The 26,050-nt window shown below is 41.6% G+C and overlaps 1 protein-coding gene across 1 annotated transcript; it reads left to right on the top strand.

The window, feature by feature from the left end:
* On the top strand, positions 1 to 25,804 carry REEP5 (receptor accessory protein 5). Its single transcript, XM_059833657.1, has 5 exons — positions 1 to 169; positions 442 to 535; positions 13,261 to 13,399; positions 21,690 to 21,858; positions 23,264 to 25,804. The coding sequence occupies exons 1-5, from the start codon at positions 52 to 54 to the stop codon at positions 23,311 to 23,313; spliced, it is 570 nt and encodes a 189-aa protein (XP_059689640.1). The 5' UTR covers positions 1 to 51; the 3' UTR covers positions 23,314 to 25,804.
* Positions 25,805 to 26,050: the final 246 nt, after the last annotated feature.

Below are 26,050 nucleotides of genomic sequence, written 5' to 3'. Positions count from 1 at the left end.
TGCGCTCTGGGCTGTGGAGGCTGAGGAGCGGGCGCCCGCGGCAGCGTCACCATGACCGCGGCGATGAGGCAGAGGTTTGACCGGTTCCTGCACGAAAAGAACTGTATGACCGCAGTGCTCGAGCGGATCGAAAGCAAGACCGGCGTCAGCCGCACCTACATCGCCACCGGTGAGCTCCAGCTGCCGCCCCCGCCCTGGGTCCCCTCAGGCGCTGGGGGCCGGGGGGCGCCTGGGACGGCGGCTGGAGGGCGGCGGCGGCGGAACGGCCCGCGGCGGCACCCGCGGCTGCGGGCGCAGCGGCCGCGCCCTTCCCTCTCGTCCTCCCTCGGCGGCGCTGGGCCGCCGCGGTGAGCGCGGGGGCGGGCGGGGACACGTCGCCCTCCAGCGCCGCGGGGTGAGGGGCCGCCCGCGCTAACGGCTCTCTGCTCTCTCCCCGCGCAGCCATCGTCGGGGCGGTGGCCGTGTACCTGGTGGTGGGCTACGGCGCGTCCCTGCTCTGCAACGTCATCGGCTTCGGCTACCCCGCCTACGTCTCGTGAGTGTCGCGGCTTTTGCTCCTCTTGCCACGATGGGGACACGTGTTACCCGCGGGGGGGAGAACACCGTTGCAAAATCGCAGCGCTGCGCTGGTGCGCAGCCTGTCACGGCGGCCCTCCAGGACCGCGCTCCGCAGGGGGGTTTTCCCGCCCGCCCCTTCACCTTGGCGTGTATGGGCGCAAGTGAAGAACGAGGTTTCTTCCGTCTGGCAAATGCTGTGTAATAAATTATAGATGGGAGGCGCTGGGTAATTTCCACACTTGAAAGCCGGTTCCTGTAGCGTGTTACTTTTCGGCTTTGGGTTCCCAGCTTTGTCAGCGAGAAGCTGGATTGCTGTGTCTTACCTGCTGCTAGTAACAGGAGGGAGAAGCGCTGTTGTAATGGTACATGCTAAAACTCACACTGATACGTGACACTCCCAGATACGCAGGAAGGCACTGGTGCAATGTCAGCGTGTGTTTGATGCGAAGCACTAGGTAATATAACAGGCCAAAGACAGAGATGCGTTAAGGAGTGCTGTTGACTCCAAAACCACCTAGCTGATGAGAAGGTGGAGAGGAGGACACTGTAGCTCCTCTTGGGTGTAAAAGACTTAAAAATACTTCATTTTTCAAAGGAAAGCCTCCTTAGATGTTTTGTTTTTAAGAATACTTGGTATATTTCAGGGGCATTATATTGTTATTAGGCCAAAATGGATTTCCTGTTAGGTAATACCATGGTGGAGTACGTTCCAAAAGACTTAAGAAATGCGCTAAATAAAACCTTCTGTGTAGCCTGATACATTCCATAAAATAGAATTCCTTCCCAGCTATACTGCTATAGCGTTGAAACACAGTGCTTGCCTTTTATGTAACTCTGCTTTAAATACAGTCAGCAACTTTTAAAAAGATACTGTCTGTAACTAGTTCCTGGACAGTACAAAATAGGTTCATTCCCTTTTGTTTTTTCAGAGATGTGGGAGATTGACTTAGTTGTAGACTCTCTTGAAACATCTTACAGTTGTGATCCTTAAAACTAAGCCACACTTTCGTAAATGCAGTATCCAGTGAGCACTAATTTAGGAGATTATAGGCCAAGAATTCTGGAGAAGCTTCAGTTTTATTTTCTACAAGGTAGTTTTTAGTGAAAAGATTAGTTAAAAGATATTTTTTCATGAAAATCTGAAAGTGAAAATATCAGCCAACAAAGCTTCAAAACCTTAAAATAGTTGTGTAGGAATTACGTTTCTGTAGCATTTCGTGTCTGACTTGGGTACTTCTTAAATTTACATAATTACTTCTAAAATCCTATTTAAACTTTAAAATTTGTTTTAAAACTGGTTTGGGATTATATTTTAAAACTGCTGTTATGCAACTATGGTGAATAAATTGATAATAAAAGCTCTTAGAACTCTGGAGGCAAGACAATAGTAAATCAAATACCAATAATGGGGTTTTCTTTTCCAATTCTGGAAAAATTTTAAAATCTTTTTGTAGGATGTCTACCCTTTTTAGTGTTAGAAGGTGGTTTTAAATGTATCTTAATGTGAAAAGTTACCTCCCGGATATTAGTACCGTGGTGTGTTTTGTTTTGTTAGTCATGGGTGCATACATCGTTGGCATTGGCTACAGATTTTACTTAAACAAAAAACCATGGTGAATAACATGCACATGGATACAATGCCAGTTCTGTTTTTTTCCAATTCATGCTCATTTAATGCTTTCCCTTTAGCTGTCTTTTTAATGCTGAAACATTTTTAGGAGAAAACTGTAATCTTGGGTGAAAATCTAATTTAAAACGCATGTGGTTTGCTGCATGCCAGTGTCTTTCAGTGGCAGCCTGCAGACAGGTTCCAGCTCATGAAACAGCCTCCTGACAGCAGAGGTGGGCTCAATCCCCTCCCTTCCTTCCCAGGTACAGTGCTGGTATTTAGCATTTTCTGACATGCATTACTCTGCCTGCAAGCCTGCAGAGCCAGCAGTGTGGGTGCAGAGGAGACATGGGATTGCATGCACTAGTGCACGCATTTTCATGGCCCCATTTAGTTTCCCCTTTTTTGGGAGTGAGCGTGTGAACTCAGGATAGGCAGTGTTGCCCTTGATAGCCAGTACAATGTTATGGGATCAGTCTGATAGCAACACACTGGGACATCTGTGCTATCTCCTGAGATGGCTTTCAGTTTGGAGTCAAGCGTGGGCTGCCTGACCATGAAAAAGGGCAAAAATACTTTTTGGTGGTTACACTTCTTCCACCATATGGGTTTCTTTTTGCTTTGGTGCTACCATGCTTCTCTCCATATCTACTGTAGGATCTCTACCCAAATGCAGGGCTAAGCTGTGAGAAGATAAAGCTGAATTGCTGGAGTGATTTCTGCTTTCATTTTTGCTGCTCTGGATCCTGTACTGCAGTCAGGGTGCTGCCAAGTGCTCTCCCGGTGCTCATAAAGCATAAAGACCACTAGCCAGGGTGATTTGTTTATTCCTCTCTTCTATTTGGTTTGTCCCCCTTGAAAGCAGGCTCTTCAGCTGTCTTACATGAACTAACGGTAGTGAGATTTGCTTCCTAGCATTCGGCAGAAAACAGATTTCAGCTGTTTTCATCAGCTGCAAACACCCTCAAATGGCTTTTGCTGTAAAAGCTGTGGCTTCTGGAGGAGGTCAGGAGCTGTAAACGGAAGGTATTGTCCAGGGAGTTTGATGTTTACGCAGGTGTGTTAACAATGGATCCAAGCCTGAAATGTCTTGGAAACGTACTGAAAGAGAAAAGCAAATTGGTTTTCCCCAGTTAACTTACTTTGTTCTGTTGTGAAGTAGATCAGTGTATCATTTCTGCATTGTTGTTGACTGAATTGTTTAAAGTGAAAAACAAGGAAGTACTGGATCAGGCTTTTGTTCAGCAGAAAAGACACTCATGAAGGAGTGGGATGGATGTCTGTGTTCTGCCAGGGGGATCACCTCCTATCCTTACAGTTGTTTAAAATGGCAAACAGGATACCAGGTGAATGACCCACTAGGCACATTCCAAATCTGGTTTACTAGGATTATAGTTCTGGGTTACCTTGGTCACGGTAGTTACTGTTCATCTCTGTGTTTCTGTGAAAGAAAATACACTGGAAAAAAAACAAACCCAGAGGAGGATGCTCAGCTCAGGTTTTGGTCTGTTCACACATGAAACCAGGACAGTTTCACAGATGTTGCAGGTATCTGCCTGTCAGGCTTTGTATAATTCTGTAGTTTATTTTCGTTCGTTTACCTTGTCAGTGTGTGCTGTGCAGCAGGTGTGAATTTCAGTGAAATGCTGGAGGCTGTGGCCGCTGGGTTAGACCTGGCAGATGGGATGTGCCTAGCTGACGGCGTGAAGTGGTACAGCTGCAGCTGCACTGCTGCCTGCATCACTGCGGTGCTGGCCTCGGCCAAGGCTCAAAGCCAATGCAAGGGGAGGGGGCAACTGCCTAGTTAATGCCTCTTACAGTTTCAGGCAGGCACAGCTGTTTGCCTTCTCTTTCCCCCTTGTTCATGTTCAGCTTTCCTTTTGTGCAAGTCTGTAGTGGTTTTATACAGAGAGGACTTTCTTCTCTAGCGATACAAAATCTTCCCAAACTTCCAAGTCTTCTATGCCATGTCAGCAGCAAGGGCCCACATGAGGCTCTTAATGTAGGCAAAATTAAGCAGTAGTTTTCCAAGTAAACATTACCTGGCTGTTTCCCAGTAAGTCAGACAATCTGGATTAAAGTTTGTTGTAAAACCCTAGTCTTACTCACTAAAATTCTGTTAAGTGCTATGTGATGAAATAGAATAATATAATTTGAGTTGAAATCTAATATTTTTTTTGCAGGCTTTTGTGTTTGCAGCAGACCAGCATTGAAAACTTTACCACAGATGATAGAAGCAACTTCTTATACTTTTAGTGAGCTTTAACTGCACTAGGCAGTATTCAGACTAGTAGATGGAAGAAGTGAGTGTTGGCAGTATATAAATAACATTGCTAGTATTTTCACTGCTCCTCTAAATTTTCCAGAGCTAGCCTGTTTAAATGTAGCTCCACCCATAGCCAGTGGTGGTTGACTGCCTCAAAAAAATTAGAGAGAGTGCAAGCAGAAGGGAGCCTTTGATGACTAAGAAATGCGTGCAAAGGATTGGAAATTGCAGAAGTGCTGTCATGTTTGGTTTAAAAATTGCAAAGATGAAAATAGCTTTGGGCAGTGAAATGTCTGAACTTATTACTGGTGACTTCAAGGGAGAAAAGCAGTATAGTACAATCATGCCTCTCTCTGCTTTGGTTAAGTTTATGCTCTTTGCTTTAGCTGTTTTTATTATGTAGGTGCTGCTTGTGGCATTTTACAAACAGGAAACAATTTAGATTGATTGTAGAGAAGTATAAACACGCAACTCAAGTCTTAATTTGAATATTGTCATGGTGTCTTGAGCCTGTCTCCTAGTTCCTTTGCCTCTTCCATACCTCTAAAAGAGGAACTCAGCTTTTCTTTGGTCGCAGTTGTTTAGAAAATGCAAAATGTATTTGTTGAGAGCTAGGGCAGCAAGTTTGCTTTCTCTTAACAAGTTTTGAGGAGAACGCTTACTTTTTTTCCTTCATGGAAAACACTGTATGATACACTAATGTTCAAAAGTAATGCTCTGCCACTGCTTTATAAAAGTGATATGAGAGAGCTCGTCTATCTAACCAGATTCACAATGCTCAGTATAAATACAAGCAGAGAGTTTCCAGATCTGTCTGCACTTACACTGTTTCCTCTCCCAGCTAATACTCTTTCCATGGGGCTTCAGACACTAAAAAGTGTATTTTGACTTTTTTTGTGTATGTTCTGCCAAATTGGTTCCTCCAAACATACTTGCTTTTTGTCTTTTAGGTTTTAGAGTGCCATGTTTAAAATAAAAGCTATCTTATCTGTTGGTCGGACAAATTATGTGCTTTCCTTCCTAGAGATAGGAAGTGCTTAGGTGTAAGAGAGAGTCTAATATTATGATAACTGTAGGAAAATTTGAATTTATATTCCATATCTTAAATTTAGGTTAAAAAGATAAAGGTCTTTGTTATGCAGATGGATCCACAATCTGAATTGAAGTCATTGAAAGATTTCCAGTTTATAATTGATGTAGATACTATTTTTAGGGACTGCGGGTATGTTTGAGGCATAAAGGAAGGCATTTTACCAGACCTTCTTAGCCAAAATGCGCTGCAGTACTGCACCTTGCACGCACTCCTCTCTTACTGTATTGACCTCTAGCAACTTGGTTGATGTAGGCCTACAGAGGTTAAAGGAATAGTTAGACTTAGATCAGTGGGGTTTGCTGGAATATATCTTAAAACTACCCTTCCTGCTGGTGAGTCACAATGCTTCTAGCATTTAATATGCAGCATTGCCGATCCTAAATGCTGAAAAAGTGAGCTAGAGTCAAAAAGTGATATTAAAAAAAATGTGGATTATTGTTAGTTGCCTTTCTTGTTTTCCTGTTTGTTTTGTTGTGGTGATGTACTCTAGTTACGTTTTAAAAGTCTTTCTTCAGAGCTATGGGACTATCTGACACAGGAGAGCTGGCAACTTCTTGCTATCCCAAAAGGAAGGAAGCCTCCTTGTTACTAACCATACAATGAGCAAGATATACAAGTTTTAGGTGAGGATAATGAAGCTGTCTTCAGCTGTTAGGAAAAGAAATGCAGACTTTCGTGTGAGGGTCTGTGAATACTAGATAAAACTTAAATTTTTTTAAAAAGAAAAATAACAAAATTTTGTTGCTACACAGCTTAGCAACTAGCACTGTACTCATAAAGGAGATTCTTCAGGTGTCTGCAAACCAGCCTCAACCCAGAAGTTGGTCCTCAGCCTAAAACTTTCCTGCTCCCTGATGAGTCAATTTTTTAATTACATTCAATAATTTAAACTGTGGGATTTTCTTGTAGTTTAAAAATTCCTTACGTAGTGATTACCTTGAAACAGCAACATTTCACCAAGTGAGACAAGTCTGAAAACGTTGCACCATGATTTCATGCTTTACTGTAGATTTGTATAAATTAAGGTCATACAGTAATTCTTTTTACAATATTGTAGTAAATAGAACTGAAAAACAGTATAGAGCTGTAACAAACTTACACTTGAAATACAGTCTCCACAGTGCAGCACAGGTTCTCAGGCAAATTTAACGTTCGTTCTTTCTGTATTGTTGTAAGCATGTGGGGGAGGCCCGGTTCTTCTCCAGATCAAACAGTCACTGTTTGATCTCTGTGCCTGGGCCCTAAACGGTAACAGCTGTGGAGGGGCAACCAAAGCATGTGCAGCAGTTTTTTTCCGTCTAACAAAACTGGCTGTCACAAGTGGAGAAGCATTGTGTCGTGGATCCTTGGAAAGTTGCTTCCTCTGGTGGGACGTGGTGTGTCTGCACTACGCAGGTAAAATGTAGCTTTTCCTGAACCTCCCTCACTGCACACTACTTCTCTTTCTTGTCAACACCTTCAGGAAAGACAACCTGAAAGACTTCTATAATATAAGCTGGGTTTAGATGTTTCCAAAATGGGGCTTTTGGACTCTAGCAGGCAGTGTAGCAGTACAGGTTTTAACTGCTAATGTGGACAAGTACAGCTAACAGTGAAGCTGGTAAAGCTTAGCCTGAGACTGCATACACAGGTGAGCCTCGCTGAAGCCCGCAGTGACTTTCCTTGCCTGTGTTAAGGGTGGAAGTGGAGGAAATCCCCCTTCCAGGGAGAGTGCATGGACGGCTTCTCCAGAAGCGGAGAGCTGAAGCCTGCTGGAGCTCCTGCTGCACAGCACCACCCGCATTGCTTGGCCTGTGTGGCAGAACAAGCAGTAACCAAGTGGTTCAGCAGGCTGGGGTGAGGCACTGACGCACGTGAATCCCAGCGAAAAAACCTGTGTGGGTGTGCGTTTGGGGGAAGCTGGTTTCAACCTGAGTCAGAACTGGGTAACTGACTCATCGTGTGGCCCTACAAATACTCGTTCCGGAGGAGAGCAGGCCAAGAATGAGCAGAGAGCAATGAAATGAGAGGATTGCCGCTTTTTTGCAGGAGTTTAGCTTTGTGCTGAGTTAACATGTAGTCTGTAGGACTCACTTCACTGGTGAGCAAAATGGCATGTGCTCCTTTTGTTGCCTCAGTCTCCATTTCCTTCGAAGAAATGAAGGTAGAACCCTTGTACTACTGTCATGTTGTTTGCTGATTTCTTCTAATAATATCTGTCCCTGCACGGACAATGAGCTCCCCTTGCTATCCTTCATGAATTTGTCTGCTGCCATCTTCTGGATACACAAAATTTTGAGAGAGGGGAGATGGTAGACTTAACACTGCAGCAGTTGTGTAAGTGCATTTGGCAGGAGGATGTTTTCAGATCTGCAAGCGCACGACTCTGCTATTGGAGTCAGTAAAGAGGAAGAAAGATGGAAGACAGAAGGCTTTTAATGGATGGATGAAAATGTAGAAGGCAAAATGATAATGCAAATACAAATACACAGGTACTTGTTTCACTGAAATGATGCCAGATGTCACAGAGGCAGCCTGCCAAGGTGGGTCTGAAATGAGGATGACAGGGAGGCACCAAACTGAGGAAGTCTGTGATGCAGTGGAGTGTTGGTCCCAGAGGATGGATAGATAGATAGAAAGAAGTATCTGGATAGTACCTGGATAGATAGCTAGAAGTAAATTCTTTCTGAATCCACATGACCTGCTGTAAAGAACTGGGGCAGACCAGTAAGTATAAGCTCTAGAAGTATAGGTAATTTCAGGTTGTGGTGGGTTTTTTTTTTAAGTTAAACAGGGGAAAAGAAGAATTATGCTTGACTAAGAGGGTCACAGATACGCCTGCCTAGTAGTTTTGTATAGCACTGGTTAGAAAACTGAAGGAAGGATGCACAAAATGGTCCAGTCTTCCCTAACTACAATGTGAACACTGGGCTTAATGGAGGCTAATCTTTTGTCTTAAACTTGTAACTTTATTTATACAAGAGTCATCAGGTACACCTTGTAAATTGCAGAGATTTGAGTGATCACTTCACATGAGACGAGCAATAAACTTTGGCATTTCTTTCTTTATTTGTGGCTTCCACATCCGGACTCAGCTCAAAAAAAAAAACCAACCCACCCAAACTCGTAACTTGTGTGCTTATAATATGCTTATTTTGTGAATACTGTATGTATGAATTAACTCTAACAATGATTTGTTATGCCAGAGCTAATTCAGGAGTGTGTAACAGTCTCTTCTTGGAAAAGAGCTGATTTTTTTTTTTTTGCCAAATGAGTCAGGTGCTTTAAGCAAAAGAACTCAGCTTGGCAACTTACTAAAATTAGACCAGTATCTGTACTATCAGGTAACAGGATAAAGTAACCACACTTGTTCTAGAGTTCAGTTTGACTGATTCCAGGATGCACGCAGTCAAAATTGAGCTGGTACTCTGATACTGTAGCTACATAGCTGATATAAGCCCTGGGCTACTCTAGAGCATGGCAGCCTCTGCTCTTCGCCGTTAGCATCACCAGTTAGCAGGGTTATCAGGGGACAGATCTGGCTAAAGATGAAGTTTTTACTTGGTTCCTCATCTGTCTGCCCAAGTTGCAATGCTGGCCCATGACAGGCCATTTTTGCTGCTGGACCGGCATCTGTTTTTAAAATAACTGAGCTGTGATGTTTACCAGCCAGTCTACTGGAAGCTGTTCCTAGTGACTGCTCTTACCTCCGACCTGCAGAACTACTGTAAATAGTTGGTTGAGGCTTTATTTGAAGTCCTCTACAGTTAGTGTGCAAGCACCATATACAATCCTTTGCGGTGTGTAACCACTACATGTAACTAACACGGAATTTAGTCAAATCAGTATTAGAAAAAAACTTACAAAAACCTGACAGTATCTCTTTTTAAATTTGAAACTATAGACTTCGGATGCTCCTTCCTTTGTTAGGAGTCTTAATGTTGTGTGCTGATGAGACTGACTTACTTGCTCTTGCAACATATAAATAACTGTTACAAGAAGGCTATCCTAAAGTTGGCTGTAGTAGCAGTGCCTCTTGATCTCTACCTTTTCATTTATTGATGGAGATTGCATTTTGAATATCAGACTGATTGATTCATGACTTAACACAGAGAAGAATAAAATGTTCTTGGCTTGAAGTAACATGTATGATGATCTCTTAAGGTTAATTGTGCAGAGCATTACACCAGGATAGTATCTAATAACTTACAGAATAACTTAAGAAGTCTAATTAGGGTGGGATTCTCATCTTGAAAAGTGTGTAGCTACAAATGGATAAAAAAACCTATCTGTTCAGATACTCTATATAACTTACTGTACTTGTTCTTGGATAAGAAGTATTTTCTGTGACTTCTATTGAAATAGTGTGTAAGTAGCAAAGGATGGAGATTACTTTTGCCCTTTTATTTAACAGGGACATGTTAGACTGGATTTCCGCTGTCAGTATCAGCTGAGGGACATTTTTCCCATTCAGAAGCAGAATATTTATAAAATAGATGCCTTTCCTTGCCTTCAGTTAAAACTTTAATTCATGGATAGCCCTGCTATATCCTGCTTTTTTCCTTCCTTCCCTCCCATTAAATGGGATTGGGACTGAAGTCATTGCTAACAGATGCAGTTTGTGTCCTTCCTTCAGAGCTGATGCGGCTGTTACCTTAGTGGGTGTGGTAGGGGTCTGCCACCTGAGCTTGTCCCACGGTGCCTACCTAGATCAGACCATTATAGAAGGAGGGGAATATGCTTTTTCCTACAGTGTGTAAGAAAACACCACATGTGGATTTAATGCTGCCTATCAGCTGGTTAAATCAAATGGGGTTTTGACTACTTGTAGTACTACTGCTTGTGACTGTGTGACCATGAAAGTGTCTTGTTCCTCTATTCACTTCAAGACATCACCTTCAGGAACTGCAGCAGCAGATGGTGAACGTTCAAAGGGAGCACACCCATGGCACTGCATTTAGGAACTCTCAAAGGCCATCGGGTTTTACAGGAGAAAAGATAATAGAGCATTCCTCATTGAGATAGTGATATGCCATCTGCCCTTTGCCACAAAATTTGAGATTCTAAGTGGGTTTTTTTATGAAAACTGATTTTCATGATAACTAAGATGACTTTAATGATGATAAAAAAAAAATTAAACAATGCTTCCTTAAATCCGTGGATGGCTTCAGACAATGACTGGAAAACAGCAAGACAGAGAATGCTTTGCAGCAAAACCACTCACAAATGTGCTTATTGTGGTAAAATAAGCCTTCTCCTGTATGCCTCTAACGGAGAAGCTGTCAGCAGAAGCAGACAAATTCACACGATGAACCCCTACAGCAAGTTTTCCTTAACACTGAGAAACTTCGCAATTAGTTCCTTTCTGTCCTCCATTTATCCACCACTCTAACTTTCCTACTACTCACTTGTACTTTTTCTTTCCCTACAGAAGTACAGTTTCATGCCTTGAAAATAGATCAGTAGCCCTCTCCATTACCTCCCTTGGTGTTTGGGTTTGTTTTTTTTTTTTTTTGTAGGGCCCCCTCACCCACCAGTATTAGAATACCTGAGAGGTGGGGGCATATAAAAAATTTGGTTTGTAGTGGGAGGGCAGAAGCAGTTGAAGTTGGCACTGCCTTTGAACAGACTGCCTGGACTACTGTTTCCTACCACCCTGTTGTTAGGAACAGCGGTAAGCAGACCTGCTGCTGTCCACGTGTGGAAAACCTGTTCTTCGAGTTGTGCTGATGCAGTGCCTCAATAACGGCACCTTCTTGTGCATGATGGGGTAGGGCAAGAGCTGTTGCTCTCCCCGCTGCAGGACACTGCTGGCCAGCCACGAGCTCTAATGGAAATAATGCATAAATTAGAGTATCAGATCCTTGTATTGCGTTTCAAAGTAATGCAATCTGGTAGCTACTCCAATTCTCTCTGCGTGTGGTGGGTTTGCCAGTGCTTTTGCTAAAACATAAGGCATGTCACATGATTGATTTTTTTTTTCTTTTTCTTTATTTTTTTTCTTTAATTTACAGAACTAGGAAGTGACGGAGTCCAAATGTTTCTCAATTCACAAACCAGGAAATGTACTTGCAGCCAGCCATCTATCTGGTTTCTATTTTGTAAACCTCCCTAACTCTCAAACTTTTTTATGGACTAAAAGAAAACTTTGCACCTTCGATACATCCCACAGATGCTGCTTCAGCAACAATGTAGCTGATATTAAGGGAATAAGTTATAGAAGAATTAAAACTAAATTCACTAAACTGAGTCTACAGATTTTAATCCTATGGCATGAGTTGAGAGGACAAATGCTTTTTAATACTCTTAAGCTTTACATTATCAGGCTTACAGTTGCTAGCACTTCCTTCTAAAACTTCTTACAGTGCTAATCTGGAACTTAGCAAGTCCAGAGTCTCCACTTCACTACTGTTACTGAAGGAAGCACATGTGCGTCTTTCTTTCAGCTTCCTGTTTTTAGAACTGTATAAACTTAAAGTACATTGTCCTAGCAGTTGGAGAACAAAAGTCCAATTAGTAATTATGCAGTAAGCTCAAGACTTTACTAGAGGTTGCTCCACCCTGTTCTTAATACCATAGTCTAAGTCAGAATTTGCAAGTCCCGCAGGAATGGATTTATAGAGCAAAACAATTGGCGGTGCAGATATGTAGACCTCACTGTGCAGGGCGGGGGGTACTGGATCTATTCTGCTTCTGTAGACCAAGTGCTTGTTGGTTGTTAGAGCAAATCTTAAGGTTTACCTTTTCAAAGAGGAATCTAGCACATGTACATTATGATTACAGATATTTGAGATTCACTTCAAAATCCTGAACTAGATTTAAAATTTTTATCTAGATGCTGTTTGCACCAGGAGATGCTGGTCCATTATGATCCCAGTATGAAAGGCATTCAGGTTCTATAAAGCCTCATTTAAAATGTTGTTTATTAGAGCTAACACTATAAAGAAACAGAGAATAGTATAGACAATCTTACATCCCTGTAGATGCTGGGAACGCCAAGTTGTGCAGCAGTGAACGGGCCTCTGATCCACACACAGCACACTGTGCCCGCCTCATCTGTAGACAAGGTTACCCCATTTTGATAATTTAAGCTGCTGTAGGATTTTTCTTTCAAGACAACTCTATTCATTTTTCCTGCTGTCAAAAAGGGACGTTTACTGGTAGATGCAGGCAAGGCCATGCAGGTAGTGTAATCACTGGTACCCAGTGGGAACTGCCTATGGGATCCTCTGTTTCAGTGAGGTGGCTGAGTTTATCCTGTGACCAGGGAATTTGTGCAGCACAGCACAGGCTTGAAAGCCAGGCTGTACCTGCAGCACAGGCCTGGGCTTACTCAGGTTAACTGTTATGTGGATCACTAATGCTGCTGCGATGTACAATAATCTTCTGGTCAGGATTACCAGAATGCATCCACAGCTGGAGCTGGCCAAAGATTATCCCCCGTCTTCCTGTATCTCATGAACAAGGTCAGGATGCTTACGGTTTTTGTTTGGGTTTTTTGTAATCATAGAGCTTGAAATAGCTTGAGTATCTTTTCTTTTTGAAGTCTGACATGTAGGGAAAAGCTTTGCCGTTTAAAGATCTTGGGCACATTGTCTGTATGATAGATACTACTTAGTTCTCTTGTGTAGAGCGTGTAGAGTAATTGAATTACGAGGATTCACATGTAACAACAAATCTGAATCATAAAAAACTTCACCATTATAAATGAGACTGATGCTACTGATCTATTCACTTGTTTTGTTTTCCTTACAGAATCAAGGCCATTGAAAGTCCCAACAAAGATGATGACACACAGTGGCTGACTTACTGGGTTGTATATGGTGTTTTCAGCATAGTGGAATTCTTCTCTGATATTTTTCTGTCCTGGTTCCCTTTCTACTACATGCTAAAGGTATGTTAGTTCATGTGACCGCTCTCCTAAAATGAGACCTTTGATATAACTGATTTAATGTCTTCAGGAATGGATAGATGACAACAGATTCCCTTAGAATAATTCCTGGGTCACACCTTATTTTTAGATGCTGGTTACATGCAATTTAGAACTACAAAAGTGATCTGTTTACAGCTGATGGTTTTGTGAGGCGAGAGAGGAAGTTGGGATGGGTGTCAGGGAAAGGTCTGCCATGTTTTAGGAAAAAAGAGACAATGTGGCTGTACTGTGGAAAGACAGTTCTTTGTCCTGATGTCGGGTAAATTTGGGCAAAATGACAGCACATGGTAAACCCTACAGAGTGGGTCTATTTTTGCTTTAAGTGTATTAGCAAAAGTGGAGAGTAAAATCACAAAGGCAGCAGCAAAAGAAAGTATTAACATCTGTGCTATTGGGAGCAAAGAAGGAAATTGCAGTATAAGAATAGTTTGAATCATACAGACTTCAGTTTTAATTAAGCCTACTTTCCTGAAAGGAAATGGCAGGTATCAGAAGAGTTTGTTGCTAATGTGTATTTGTTAGCGTGGTTTGACTACCAACAATGATTTGATTAATGTGTTCCAAGCTTTGTTTGTCAACTAAGGTGTAAGTGTATTGTCAACCAACTTTAACATGTTAAATTTTTCTAGGAGATAGCCAATTACCATGTGTGCTGTTGGGTAGAAGACATTCTAGCTTGCTGGAAAGTCAGTTGTTTAGCTTAAAGAACTGTGACCTGTTTTCTGTTTCGGTGGGCTGTTTTATTCCTTTTGCTTTGTTAGCCTGGTTTAGCCCCACCAAAGTTCTTGAAAGGATTTGCTTGCCCAGCTATTGTGGTGGGATCATGTAAAATTTTAATGGTAAGGTCTAATGTTGCCAAATGCTTTTTCCAGGAAATACCATATTTTAAAGACTTCTAAAAATTGACTTGGACAGCTCGGTTACACTTCTGCATTGTTCCTTTTGAATCTTCAACAGGCATCAACTGTGCAATCATATGGACACTTATTTCTGTAGCTCCCTAAGAAAAAGTACATATTTGAACTACTGCTTCAAACTGAAAATATCCTGACCTGTCTTACAAAGTTAATTCTCTCTTCTCCTTTATTTTTTTCCCTTAATAAAAACAAAAAATACGTTTTCTATTTTAAGCTTAAGGGTTTTGCAGAGTTTTTAGGAAGAATCTGCTGATTTTGAAGTTTAGCATGTGTAACATATATGTGAAAGCTTTACTGTTTTAATATATTAAGACCAAGCCAAATAATGATCAAAGTGCAAGTTCATCTGATCTGAATAGGATCCAAAAGGGTTGCTTTTGGCACTGGAAGAATATGTTCTTAACCACTTATACAGTTATTTCACATCCTCAACTTCCCCCATTTAGCAGGATTATGACTTTACCCATTGTCTGCAGTGATGTATACTTGCGGTTCTGAATTCATACAGTATATTTTCAGAGCATCTTTTCTAACTTCTCGGTGGTGAAAGATGTGGCAGTGATTTCTTCATGCCAGCACAGCACTCTTTCTGAAGAGCTTGCAACTGAAATTCAGGTTGACCTAGCAAATAAAGACCAACCACAGATGGCTCTGGTAATAACTGTTATCAGAACTGCTACATTTACATGTAGTGGTGGCATCAACAGTAAGGTGGGTACTTTTCTCAGTTCAGCAAAAACAAACACAAGGAAGCAGTTATGGTAAATGCAGGCTTTCTATGATAGCTGCTGAAGGCACAAAGAAGTCAAGTATTTACTCTCAGTAATGAGCAGTAGGAGAGGGTTACTTTTGTGATGCAAAGGCAGACAGAACGTATTGGCTGAGAATCAGAAAGTATTGCTGATTGGGTGGAAGGATTGAAGTTACTACATGTGGGGAAAAGGAAGAAGCAGGCAGCTTCTAACTTTCAGTCCATCCATGACTAAAAGCTCTTGTATTGTGGTTTGTGATGTCTCCATGTCTTTTATGATGTTATGAAATACAAGCCCAGATATGTCATTCATGCAAATTTCAAGCTAGCTTTCATTTTCCAAACATGTTAAATTTGTATAGTCACAGTTATTTGATACAGCTTGTAGCTTCCACTCCAGATTGAGTTTTAGCTGCGCAATATTTCTATATACCTTGATATGCAGGGCTGAGACACTGGTTATAGCTGCTGCCATATTCCCCTAAGTCCGGAGCCTAGGCTCTGTCACCTCAAAGTTTTCAGCACACTAGGAGTTTTAAAGGTTGGAGAAAGGCATGCTGAAGAACTCCTTTGAAGATGTTATGATATTTGCATATACTTTGGTTCTCCAGTTGAAAACTGTTTTGAGATTTCTAGGGGTTTGTGGTTTTTTTTGTAATGCCTACTTTTTATTTATTTGCTTTTTTTTTTTGCACCCACGAGTGCTGAGCAAGCTGGCAGAAGTCATTGCTGGGCCACTCCCCATCATCTTTGAAAGGTCCTGAGGACTGGAGGAAAGCCAGTGTCACTCCAGTCTTCAAAAAGGGCAAGAAGGAAGACCCAGGAAACTACAGGCCAGTCAGCCTCACCTCCATGCCTGCAAAGATGATGGAACAGCTCGTTCTGGGTGTCATCTCAAAGCATCTGGAGGAAAATTATCAGAAGTAGTCAGCATGGATTCAGCAAGGGGAAGTCATGTCTGACCAATCTGATAGCCTTCTGTGATGGCATGACTGGATGGATAGATGAGGGAAGGGCGGTGGATGTTGTTTACCTTGACTTCAGCAAGGCTTTTGACACTGTCTCCCACATCGTCCTCATAGGCAAGCTTAGGAAGTGTGGGTTAGATGAATGGGCAGTGGGGTGGATTGAAAACTGGCTGATAGATAGAGCTCAGAGGGTTGTGATTAGTGGCACAGAGTCCAGTTGGAGGTCTGTAACAAGTGGTGTTCTCCAGGGGTCAGTACTGGGTCCAGTCCTGTTCATTATATTCATCAATGACCTGGATGAAGGGATAGAGCGTGCCCTCAGCAAGTTTGCTGATGACACAAAACTGGGAGGAGTGGCGGACACAGCGGAAGGCTGCGCTGCCATTCAGCGTGACCTGGGCAGGCTGGAGAGTTGGGCAGAGAGGAACCTTATGAAATTCAACAAAGGCAAGTGTAGGGTACTGCACCTGGGGCGGAATAACCCCATGCGTCAGTACAGGTTAGGGGCTGAGCTGCTGGAAAGGGACCTGGGAGTCCTGGGGGACAACAGGATGACCATGAGCCCACAGTGCCCTTGTGGCCAAGAAGGCCAATGGCATCCTGGGGTGCACCAAGAAGAGTGCAACAAGCAGGTCAAGGGAGGTTATCTTCCTCCTCTACTCTGCCCTGGTGAGGCTGCATCTGGAGAACTGTGTCCAGTTCTGGGCTCCCTGGTTCAAGAAGGACAGGGAACGGCTGGAAAGGGTACAGCAAAGGGCTACAAAGATGGTTAGGGGACTGGAACATCTTTCTTATGAGGAAAGGCTGAGGGACTTGGGTCTTTTTAGTCTGGAGAAGACTGAGGGGGGATCTTATCAATGCTTATAAACGCTTAAGGGGTGGGTGCCAGGAGGATGGGGCCAGTCTGACCAGGTGACCCGCCTAGTGGATGAGGGAAAGGCTGTCAACGTTGTCTACCTGGACTTCAGTAAAGCCATCAACGCTGTCTCCCATAGTATTCTCCTGGAGAAGCTGGCAAATCGTGGCTTAGACAGGTGCACTCTTCGCTGGGTTAAAAACTGGCTGGACGGCCGAGCCCAGAGAGTCGTCGTGAATGGAGTCAAGTCCAGTTGGCAGTCGGTCACAAGCAGTGTTCCCCAGGGCTCAGTTTTGGGGACGGTCTTGTTTAATATTTATCAGTGATCTGGATGAGGGCATCAAGTGCACCCTCAGCAAGTTTGCAGATGACACCAAGTTGGGCGGGAGTGTTGATCTGCCTGAGGGTAGGAAGGCTCTGCAGAGGGATCTGGACAGGCTGCATCGATGGGCTGAGGCCAATTGTATGAGGTTCAACAAGGCCAAGTTCCGGGTCCTGCACTTGGGTCACAACAACCCCATGTAACGCTACAGGCTTGGGAACGAGTGGCTGGAAAGCTCCCCTGCAGAAAAGGACCTGGGGGTGTTGATTGACACCCGGCTGAAGATGAGCCAGCAGTGTGCCCAGGTGGCCAAGAAGGCCAAGGGCATCCTGGCCTGTATCAGAAACAGTGTGGCCAGCAGGAGCAGGGAGGTGATCGTGCCCCTGTACTCGGCACTGGTGAGGCCGCACCTCGAATCCTGCGTTCAGTTTTGGGCCCCTCACTACAAGAAGGACATTGAGGTGCTGCAGTGTGTCCAGAGAAGGGCAACGAAGCTGGTGAGGGGTCTGGAGCACAAGTCTGATGAGGAGCGGCTGAGGGAACTGGGGTTGTTCAGTCTGGAGAAGAGGAGGCTGAGGGGAGACCTTATCGCTCTCTACAATTACCTGAAAGGGGGTTGCAGAGAGGTGGGTGTTGGTCCCTTCTCCCAGGTGACTAGTGACAGGACAAGAGGAAATGGCCTCAAGTTGCACCAGGGGAGGTTCAGGCTGGATATTAGGAAAAATGTCTTTACTGAGAGAGTGGTGAGACACTGGAATAATCTGCCCAGGGAAGTGGTGGAGTCACCATCGCTGGAGGTGTTCCAGGAACGTGTGGATGAGGCATTGTGGGACATGGTTTAATGGGCATGGTGGTGTTTGTTGGTTGATGGTTGGACTTGATGATCTTACAGGTCTTTTCCAACCTTAGTGATTCTGTGATTTTTCCAGTGGTGCCCAGTGACAGGAGGGAGAGGTAACGAGCACAAACTTGATCATAGGAAGTTCCATCTAAACATGAGGAGGAACTTCTTTCCTTTGAGGGTGGCAGAGCGCTGGAACAGGCTGCCCAGAGAGGCTGTGGAGTCTCCTGCTCTGGAGATACTCAAAACTTGCCTGGATGCATTCCTGTGCAACCTGCTCCAGGTGAACCTGCTGTGATGGGGGTTTGGAGTAGGTGGTCTCCAGAGGTCCCTTCCAACTCCTGTCATTCTGTGATTCTGTAATGACTGCAGTTGTCCATTAGGAGTGTGTTCATATTTGCGGTAATATGAGACGCGTCTTGGGTTTTGATAGTCTTCTGTCTGTAGAAGCTTGGAACCGGCCATGGGCTGGCTTGCTGTGTTCTCAGCTGCAGTCACTTCCTCTGCTGTAGTGGCAAACCCAGCTGTATCCAGTTTCATGCTGCCAGGGCAAGAACAGCTGCTAGCACCAGATCCAAGTGGGTTAGACCCAGCTCAGGTGGCTGCCTAAGGAAGTCATTCTATTGCACGAATTCCGTTCCCTCCCCTGGCTGCTCTTGGAGGGTCACAAAGAATATAGTTTTTTTTTTTCCAGTTAACAATTGTATCACTCTGAGCTTTCTGGACCTTTTTACAAGCCACTTTCTTTTTAATAGTCTTTGTTAGTTCAGTTTCATGAGGAACAAGGGAAAAATAAACTTAAGTTAGCAGTCTGACATTCTCAAGCTTTGAAAAGACTGAGATTTGCAAATTTGGTATGTGTCCTCTAGAAAATGTATATAAACATCTGTTTCAGTACATTTCAAAAGTAATAGGCATTTGAGAACAAATCTATAACTGTAAAAGATTTGATTTTTTTCTTGACTACACTGGGATAAAGCTGTAAAATCTAATGGCTAATTTTTTTCTTAGGGAAGAAAAGGGAAATTTCAATTTCTTTTAGTTTCAGAGGAAGTTGGACTTACAGCTGAGGGATTTCCTAAAACAAGGGAGAACTAAGTAACGTCTTTGTATATTGAGACAAGTAAAATAACTATCAGTAATTGGCCAGGTGTTCTTTAACAGGAAATAAGATCAATATACGTCTTAGCTTTTAATGAAAGATAACAACATAAGATAGTACCATTTATTCTTTCTGTTATATTGAGTTCCAAATAATAGAAGCTTTTGAAAACTGATATTCCATCACTTTTTTACTTTATTTTCTCTGTGCTTAATGATACTGCATCAGTTGCTACTTACTAGTGCCAAATTTTATTGCACGAATTATTTATTCTAATTCATTGCAATATTCCTGGTAGGCATTCTCACTGGTGGACACTTTACTTCGAAAAACCTTTCTTTTTCTTCTGGGCAAACATTAAGTCACTCTGTCCTGACACCACAATCAAATAGTTTAAAGAAGAAAGCTTACCTAAAAGGGTGGTAAATCAGTTTGCCAAAATCTTCTGTAGAAGGCAGTTGTTATCCCCAGGAATCAGTGATCCTTTTCTAACAGACAGCCTGTCAGGATACCTCTCCAGCTCCAAATATAGCATAAATTTTCTCTAGGGCGAGGAGAATGAGAAGTGGCTTTAAAGAAAAAAACAGTAGGTTCCTCCAAAAACAGTAGGTGTTTTCTTCAACTGATGTGTGTCGGAGGATCAGTTTTACAGTGTTGTGCACAAGTGAAGACAATACCAAAATTTTACACGTATGAAGAGCAGAACCTACAGAACATGCAATCTCAATATCCCTTATCTGAGGAAGACTAGAGGGGAGATATTCCAAAATATTTGGAAGGCTTGCCTGAAGAAGACTATGTGGTTTTCATAATTGAAAAGGGATTTTAGTCTCTCTTTTTTTTTTTTTTTGTTAAACTCAAATGAGAGTCTTTATTTTAAGACAACCTCTATAGACTTAAATCACCTTGTAATGGTCAAATTTTTACTTCAGAGTTTCTTATGTAATACCGAAACAAATACTTGGATGTGGTTCTGTCTTTGCAATTTTACAGTGGGCAATCAAAAGTATGAGGGGAAGGAGAGGAGGCAGAAATGTCTGGCTAGGCACAGTGGAATTCTGAAAGGATACTGTGATTGAACTAGTTTCTAGGAAATGCTTTTGCACTATGGAGTGTACTGGAAACCTCATAAAAAAATAAGAAACTTTGCTTACATTTTTAAAATTACTTTCAGAAGCTCTAGCACGTGCATTGAAACATCTCTTCGACTGCTGTAGATACTGCTATGAAAACTGGAAAACTTCTGAAATCTAAGCTATTTTAATAAGTGCTACTGTATTTAAATGCAGACTTTTACGTTGCTTATGGTTTTACTGTAGTTTAAATGATTAGTTAGATTTTTGGTGCCTAACTTAGCTAATTGTGTGGTGGGGGGGTTTCAGGAGGAAGAGTTGAGTTTTTGTTGTTGTTGTCATTGTGTTTCTCGCGCTCTTCCTCTCCTCCCAAAAATGTGTGGAAATCCTCAGACATCTAATCATGTCTAACATCAAAAAAAATCACATTCTGGCTGAGGCTGGAGTGGTTTTCTTTTGTATTTTAAGAAAAGGTGGTCTGCAAAAAGCTGTTCTGCCTTCATTTTCTGGAGAGAATATTATTTTACTATTTGTGTCTAAAAAGAACTGTACAATTGCTGAGAAAATTTGCTTAATTTTGTTGCAGTTTTAACCTGTAAAATCTTACATATACTTTCAGAGCTCAAGCTGGCATTTCCTGTCCCTTAAATGTTTTGATCTTGTTTTACATAGCTATCTTTGTGTTGTATATGACAGTGGAATTGAAGCCAAATAAAGTTGCTCCCATAGTAAAGACAGATATTTGTAATACATGTAATAGCTGTCTTTCCAATCCCCTTTGTAAGATACAGAAATATTACCCCACACACTGTGGTGTTCGTTGTTGGTTTTTTTCCCCCCAGAGAGCAGATTGTGCTGTAAAAGCTGTACCTAAGCTGTGCAATCCAAAAGCGTTACCCTTGTCCGTGTACCATGTGTAGTTTAGATATATCTTTTCTCCCTGTCACTTTAGCTCTGGAATGCACACAGTTCCATTCTTCCATTTTCAAAGCAGGAAGGCCAAGAGGACAGGGATATGTTTTGGGTGGATTTAAGTGATTTAGGGACCTAGACCTTCAGTCAGGCCTGTGCCACAGAATTTAGAAGTAGCCAGAGAGGCTAGCGTTCTGTATAATCAGATTTTGAACTTCTACCTTAAAAAGAAAAGTACGTGCAATCTTGATAGACCTGTTACCAGATTAGTTTTACTGCTACAGCCCTCCTCCTTTATCCTATCGGTATCCATGAAATTATTCCAATATAGAGATGTGCTGTATGTAACTATACGGATGTGCATACTTATTGGACTGTGACCATACAAAATGAAGGGGATGATGTACCGTTTTAAATATGCTCAAGTCTGTGGCAGAGTTAGGAGGGCATGCTACACCTTGGCTCCTGCTCATTTCTTCTACTTACGCAGATGTTTTTGTTCCTTGTAGTGTGGCTTCCTGTTGTGGTGCATGGCTCCAAGTCCTTCCAATGGGGCAGAGTTTCTCTATCATCGAATTATCCGGCCTTTCTTCCTGAAGCACGAAGCTCAGCTTGACAGTGTTGTTAAAGACCTGAAAGATAAGGCTGCAGAGACTGCAGACACCATCACTAAGGAAGGTGAGGAAAGGACCATTCACTAATCACATAAAGTAGGCGGAATTTCCCTGGGCAACTCTAGTATTACAGTTAATAGTCATCATTTTTTGGGAAAAAAAGGTTGTAAGAAGACTATGTGAATTATAATGGAGAAGTTAAATTTGGGTGAAGATGCCAGGAAGAGAGGATTGCAATAGATTTTACTTTCAAGGAGTGCAGTTACGCTAGAATGAGTGCAAGCTGTATGAGTGGAAGAAACGGCAAATTAGTTTGTGTGTTTTCCCTCTGTACGTATCGTTATAAATGTTCTCTCTCGGCAGGTCCAAACATCCTCACAAGATAGCTTCCATAAATACAGTTACTGTTTAAGTGTATTCTTGTGTCTCCTAAAATATTGTCTCAAATACCTGGTAGTATAGAAGGGCTGCCAATTGTGCGGTAAAGCAAATCCTTTAAGTCCAATAAACAGCAATATGTGAAATGACGTTTTCGCGCCTTCTAAGTTTTTGTACTTTCCCTTCCTCTGGAGATCAAAGGATTCTGCGTCCACTCTTAAAGAAATTACTTAGGTTTTTATTTGGTTAGAATAAATCTTATTACAGCCTGTAGATTGCTTAATTTTTGCTTTTATTTCCTTGCGTTCTGTAGTGGACCCTTGTACTCTAAAATGTCTGATGGTAGGTTTATGAATAAGAGAAGGAAATGTATTAAGTAGCTAAAATAAAGGTTTATTTAAATTTCATCTGAAAGGAAATTTACTTATAAGGTATTTCAAAGCACCTTAAGTCTCTTTTCCCCCAAGCAATGCATGCACTCTCATTTCCTCTTACCAACTTCAGTAGTTTTCCTGTTGGTATTTAAATGATCTGCATTTCTCAACTACACTTGGAAATTTTGCTGTATGACCCTTCCTGAATCATTATTATTAGACAGGTATCTTAAATAATGTTCTTCCATGTTGCACATGGGCTTTTTCTGTCCTCATTCCATCACTTATTCTTTCTTTTTCCTATTTTTACATCCAAAGACTTCCACATACATTTATTTTTTAAGAAATCATGCACACGCATGTGCATGTACACACACACACATTAGCGTTATTCCAGCCCTATTTCATCAGCTTGGTAGTAGATCTCTTGCTGTAAACCTCTATGTCCTAAACACTGTGAGCAGCTCTATTTTATTGTTATAATAGTCGTAAGTCAGTCTGTGCTGTTTATTGTGCTGCTCCTTGCTTATGGTTTATTTTTTAAAATCTTTCTATGATTAGTTTTGTCACTATGTTTGTGCATATGTGTATACAAGAGCTATGATTTTCTTTTGTGACCTAAAAGGAAAATTATTTTTTTTATGCAGCTCAAGAACACTGAATAAGCCACTTAATCTGTACGCCTCTAAGATTAAACTTGCTTTTATTTTACTGCAGCCAAGAAAGCAACAGTGAACTTACTGGGTGAAGAAAAGAAGAGCACTTAAACTACTAACTGGATAAAGCTTCCCTACCACCTCCTTTGTGAAGCTTGATGTTACTGGGAACTGTGGTATAATTTTAAAAATATTGCCTTGGAAACATTTTGATATATTAGAGGAATGTGTTCTAAGTTTGCTTACTACTTTGCTGTGTCTGTATAGAAAGTAAGCATTATTATTTAAAAGCAATGCAGTGGGCAGCACCTGAAGCTTAATGAAAGTATTTTATTCATCTTCATGCAGAAGAAGTCTTTCAGTAATTTCTTTCTACAGTATCGTAAATGAAAAGTATATATCCCACAGGCTCTGCACTTTAGTTGTCTCTTCGTGTATGTAATTACTCTTAACACTTTGACTGTGGTGCATCTGGTACCATGAAGCTGTTGTGTAAGGAAAGTACTGGTCTAAACGGATCTTCTTGAATATACAGGGAATTATCATGAGAGCTGGCATAACAGATGTATTCCCCACCAATAAAGTTGTAAATTATGAAATTACCTGTTCTAGGCACCTGATGATAGACATTATTCAGTGTTGCATGTTTCATTGAAACACAATATTTGGTACAATATTTGTGTGTATTCTTAAACGAATAGATAACTAATATTGGAAAGAGTAACTTTATTCAAGTGATCAAGCTTATGTTAGTGTGAAGTAATTTGCCAGAAATGGATGCATTAAATTGCACAAAACCAGCACGAGATGACTAAAGTACAACTCCTTGCCTCTTCTGGCTAAATAAAGTTGTCATCTAAAATTGTTAATGGAGTGCCTTTTAAGATCACACTCAAAAGCACAAACTACCTTTCGAGTGGAGCGATACCATTACAAACACTTTTCCCTAAAGTCCTGTTAAAATATTAACTGCCTTGGGTGTCAGTTCCCAGAACTACATCATTAGTGGAATGGACTACAACTTTCCATGAGCTTTTTCTGCTCATAAAAATCTGCAATCTCTTTTGACTGTGCTAAGAACAACCTTTAATGAGCACTGAAACTTCCTGAATAGAGATGCTGTTGTCATCAAGTGATATATTCCTGACCAATCAGTAAGAATGCAACCGATGTTGTTCAGAGAATAAAGGCTCTTTGCAATCAGTGGAAAAGAATATATTTTTTTTTTTAGATCTAAATCTGTATTTACTCTTTCATACCACAGTATTTTCAACAAATTAGCATGAATTACTGAAATTCCCTGTTCTCATCTCCATGCTGATGTTTCTTTGAAGCCTACAGTAATGCTATGACAGTTCTTAACTCAGAGAACACACGGGAGGTAAGCTTAAGCTTTTGATATGATAAAAAGTGATTTCTGGTCCATATTCTTAAATTCAAAAGAATAAATCTTAAAATAGACTTTTGAAGACTTTTGGCTGTCTGCAACAAGTTGGTATATAAACATTCACTGTAAATTTTCAGATGCAAGAACTGCAAAAGAATGAAACATAACAGTCCAACTCAGCAGGTCAGTTTTAAATTTGAGAGATATATTTTAAAAGAAGAGACGTAAAAGTGTCTCAAGAGAAAGCATTTTAAGCTTTAAGATGGAAAACGCAGCCCTTAACGGCTGTCAACTTGGATAGGGAAGTATGAGACCCACTGTGCATCATTTCCTGTGGGACAGCATGCAGTTTGTCATTTGAAGGAGAAGGTGTAAAATATCACAGCTAATCATTCCGTGACAACTTTTTGTTATCAGTGGGTGTGCTGAAGAGGGTAAAGTTTACAGGAAAATTGTAGATGTGAGTAAAACATTTGAAGTGACTCGCCATTTAAGTGGGTTAATTTCTTGTCTTACCTTCCTCTGTCTTAAACCCACTGAACTTTTCTGTAAGCCATACTAAATCCTAGTGCTGTGTTTTAAACAGTCAGCTGTGTATATAGCAGTCATGTGGCCAGTGTAATTTAGTTTCACCTCTTGAAATAATAAGTAATAAATAAAAATAAAGATACTTAATAGGCTATTTGATTTAGGTACAAAGAACTGCATAACTTCCCTAAAAGCTGCTGATAAATCTTTCCAAGCCTAACGAGGTTTGTAGTAGAGACAGAACTTACTTTTCATTTCTCATACTACTCAACAGTTCTTCCACTGTTATTAATGGGGATAAAACATTTCTAGGTCAGTGTTAAAACACTCCATTACATCTCTCTTAGAATGTAACAGTTAGCCTTTAAATCAGCTTCTTGTCTTTACAGCTTGGTATTTCTTGACCAGCAGCTAAATTCAGGGCTCCTTTGTTAGATTTCTACTTGAACTAGAACTACCATCTGTTGTTAACAGAACTTGATCTTGTTGTTTGCCTTGATGCAAGTAGAAATGACTGAATTTCCTGCAAGTCACTCCACTGGTCTGGCCCCATAGATCAGTGCTCTTCTCAAAGTCGTCTTCGTAACACTTACGTGCAAATGTTGATACACACATCTACTCCATGTCTGTGCTGAAGCTGTAATGTGCTAAATAAAAACGGACACAAATAAAGAGATTCTTAGAGGACTGGTGTGATGCCTCAGTATTTCTTAAGAACCCTATACCTCTATACTGGCAACCCAATTACTTCAAGGCAGCAGCAGGTCTTCAGTGGATAGTCACTTTTTTTATCCAAACTTCATTACCGTCGAACTAGTAGAAACATCCCTAAAAGCCTGAAGGAAGTACTTCTGCTTCATGACTGGATTTCAGGGTGCAACCAAGCTCTTCTAGAGCTACAAGTGGCTGCCGACACAGCACAGCCTTCCAGAC

This window comes from Gavia stellata, chromosome Z (genome assembly GCF_030936135.1).
Source record: "Gavia stellata isolate bGavSte3 chromosome Z, bGavSte3.hap2, whole genome shotgun sequence".
NCBI classification, from domain to species: Eukaryota; Metazoa; Chordata; class Aves; order Gaviiformes; family Gaviidae; genus Gavia; species Gavia stellata.
This window is presented reverse-complemented; position numbering and strand designations above follow the sequence as displayed.

What these genes read in the sequence shown, in the direction of transcription:
- REEP5 (XM_059833657.1), top strand. Translation starts at nt 52, where the DNA reads ATGACCGCGGCGATGAGGCAGAGGTTTGACCGGTTCCTGCACGAAAAG. An exon ending in CCGCACCTACATCGCCACCG is followed by an intron (nt 170 to 441) that starts GTGAGCTCCAGC and finishes CTCCCCGCGCAG; the next exon opens with CCATCGTCGGGGCGGTGGCC. An exon ending in AGACACCATCACTAAGGAAG is followed by an intron (nt 21,859 to 23,263) that starts GTGAGGAAAGGA and finishes ATTTTACTGCAG; the next exon opens with CCAAGAAAGCAACAGTGAAC.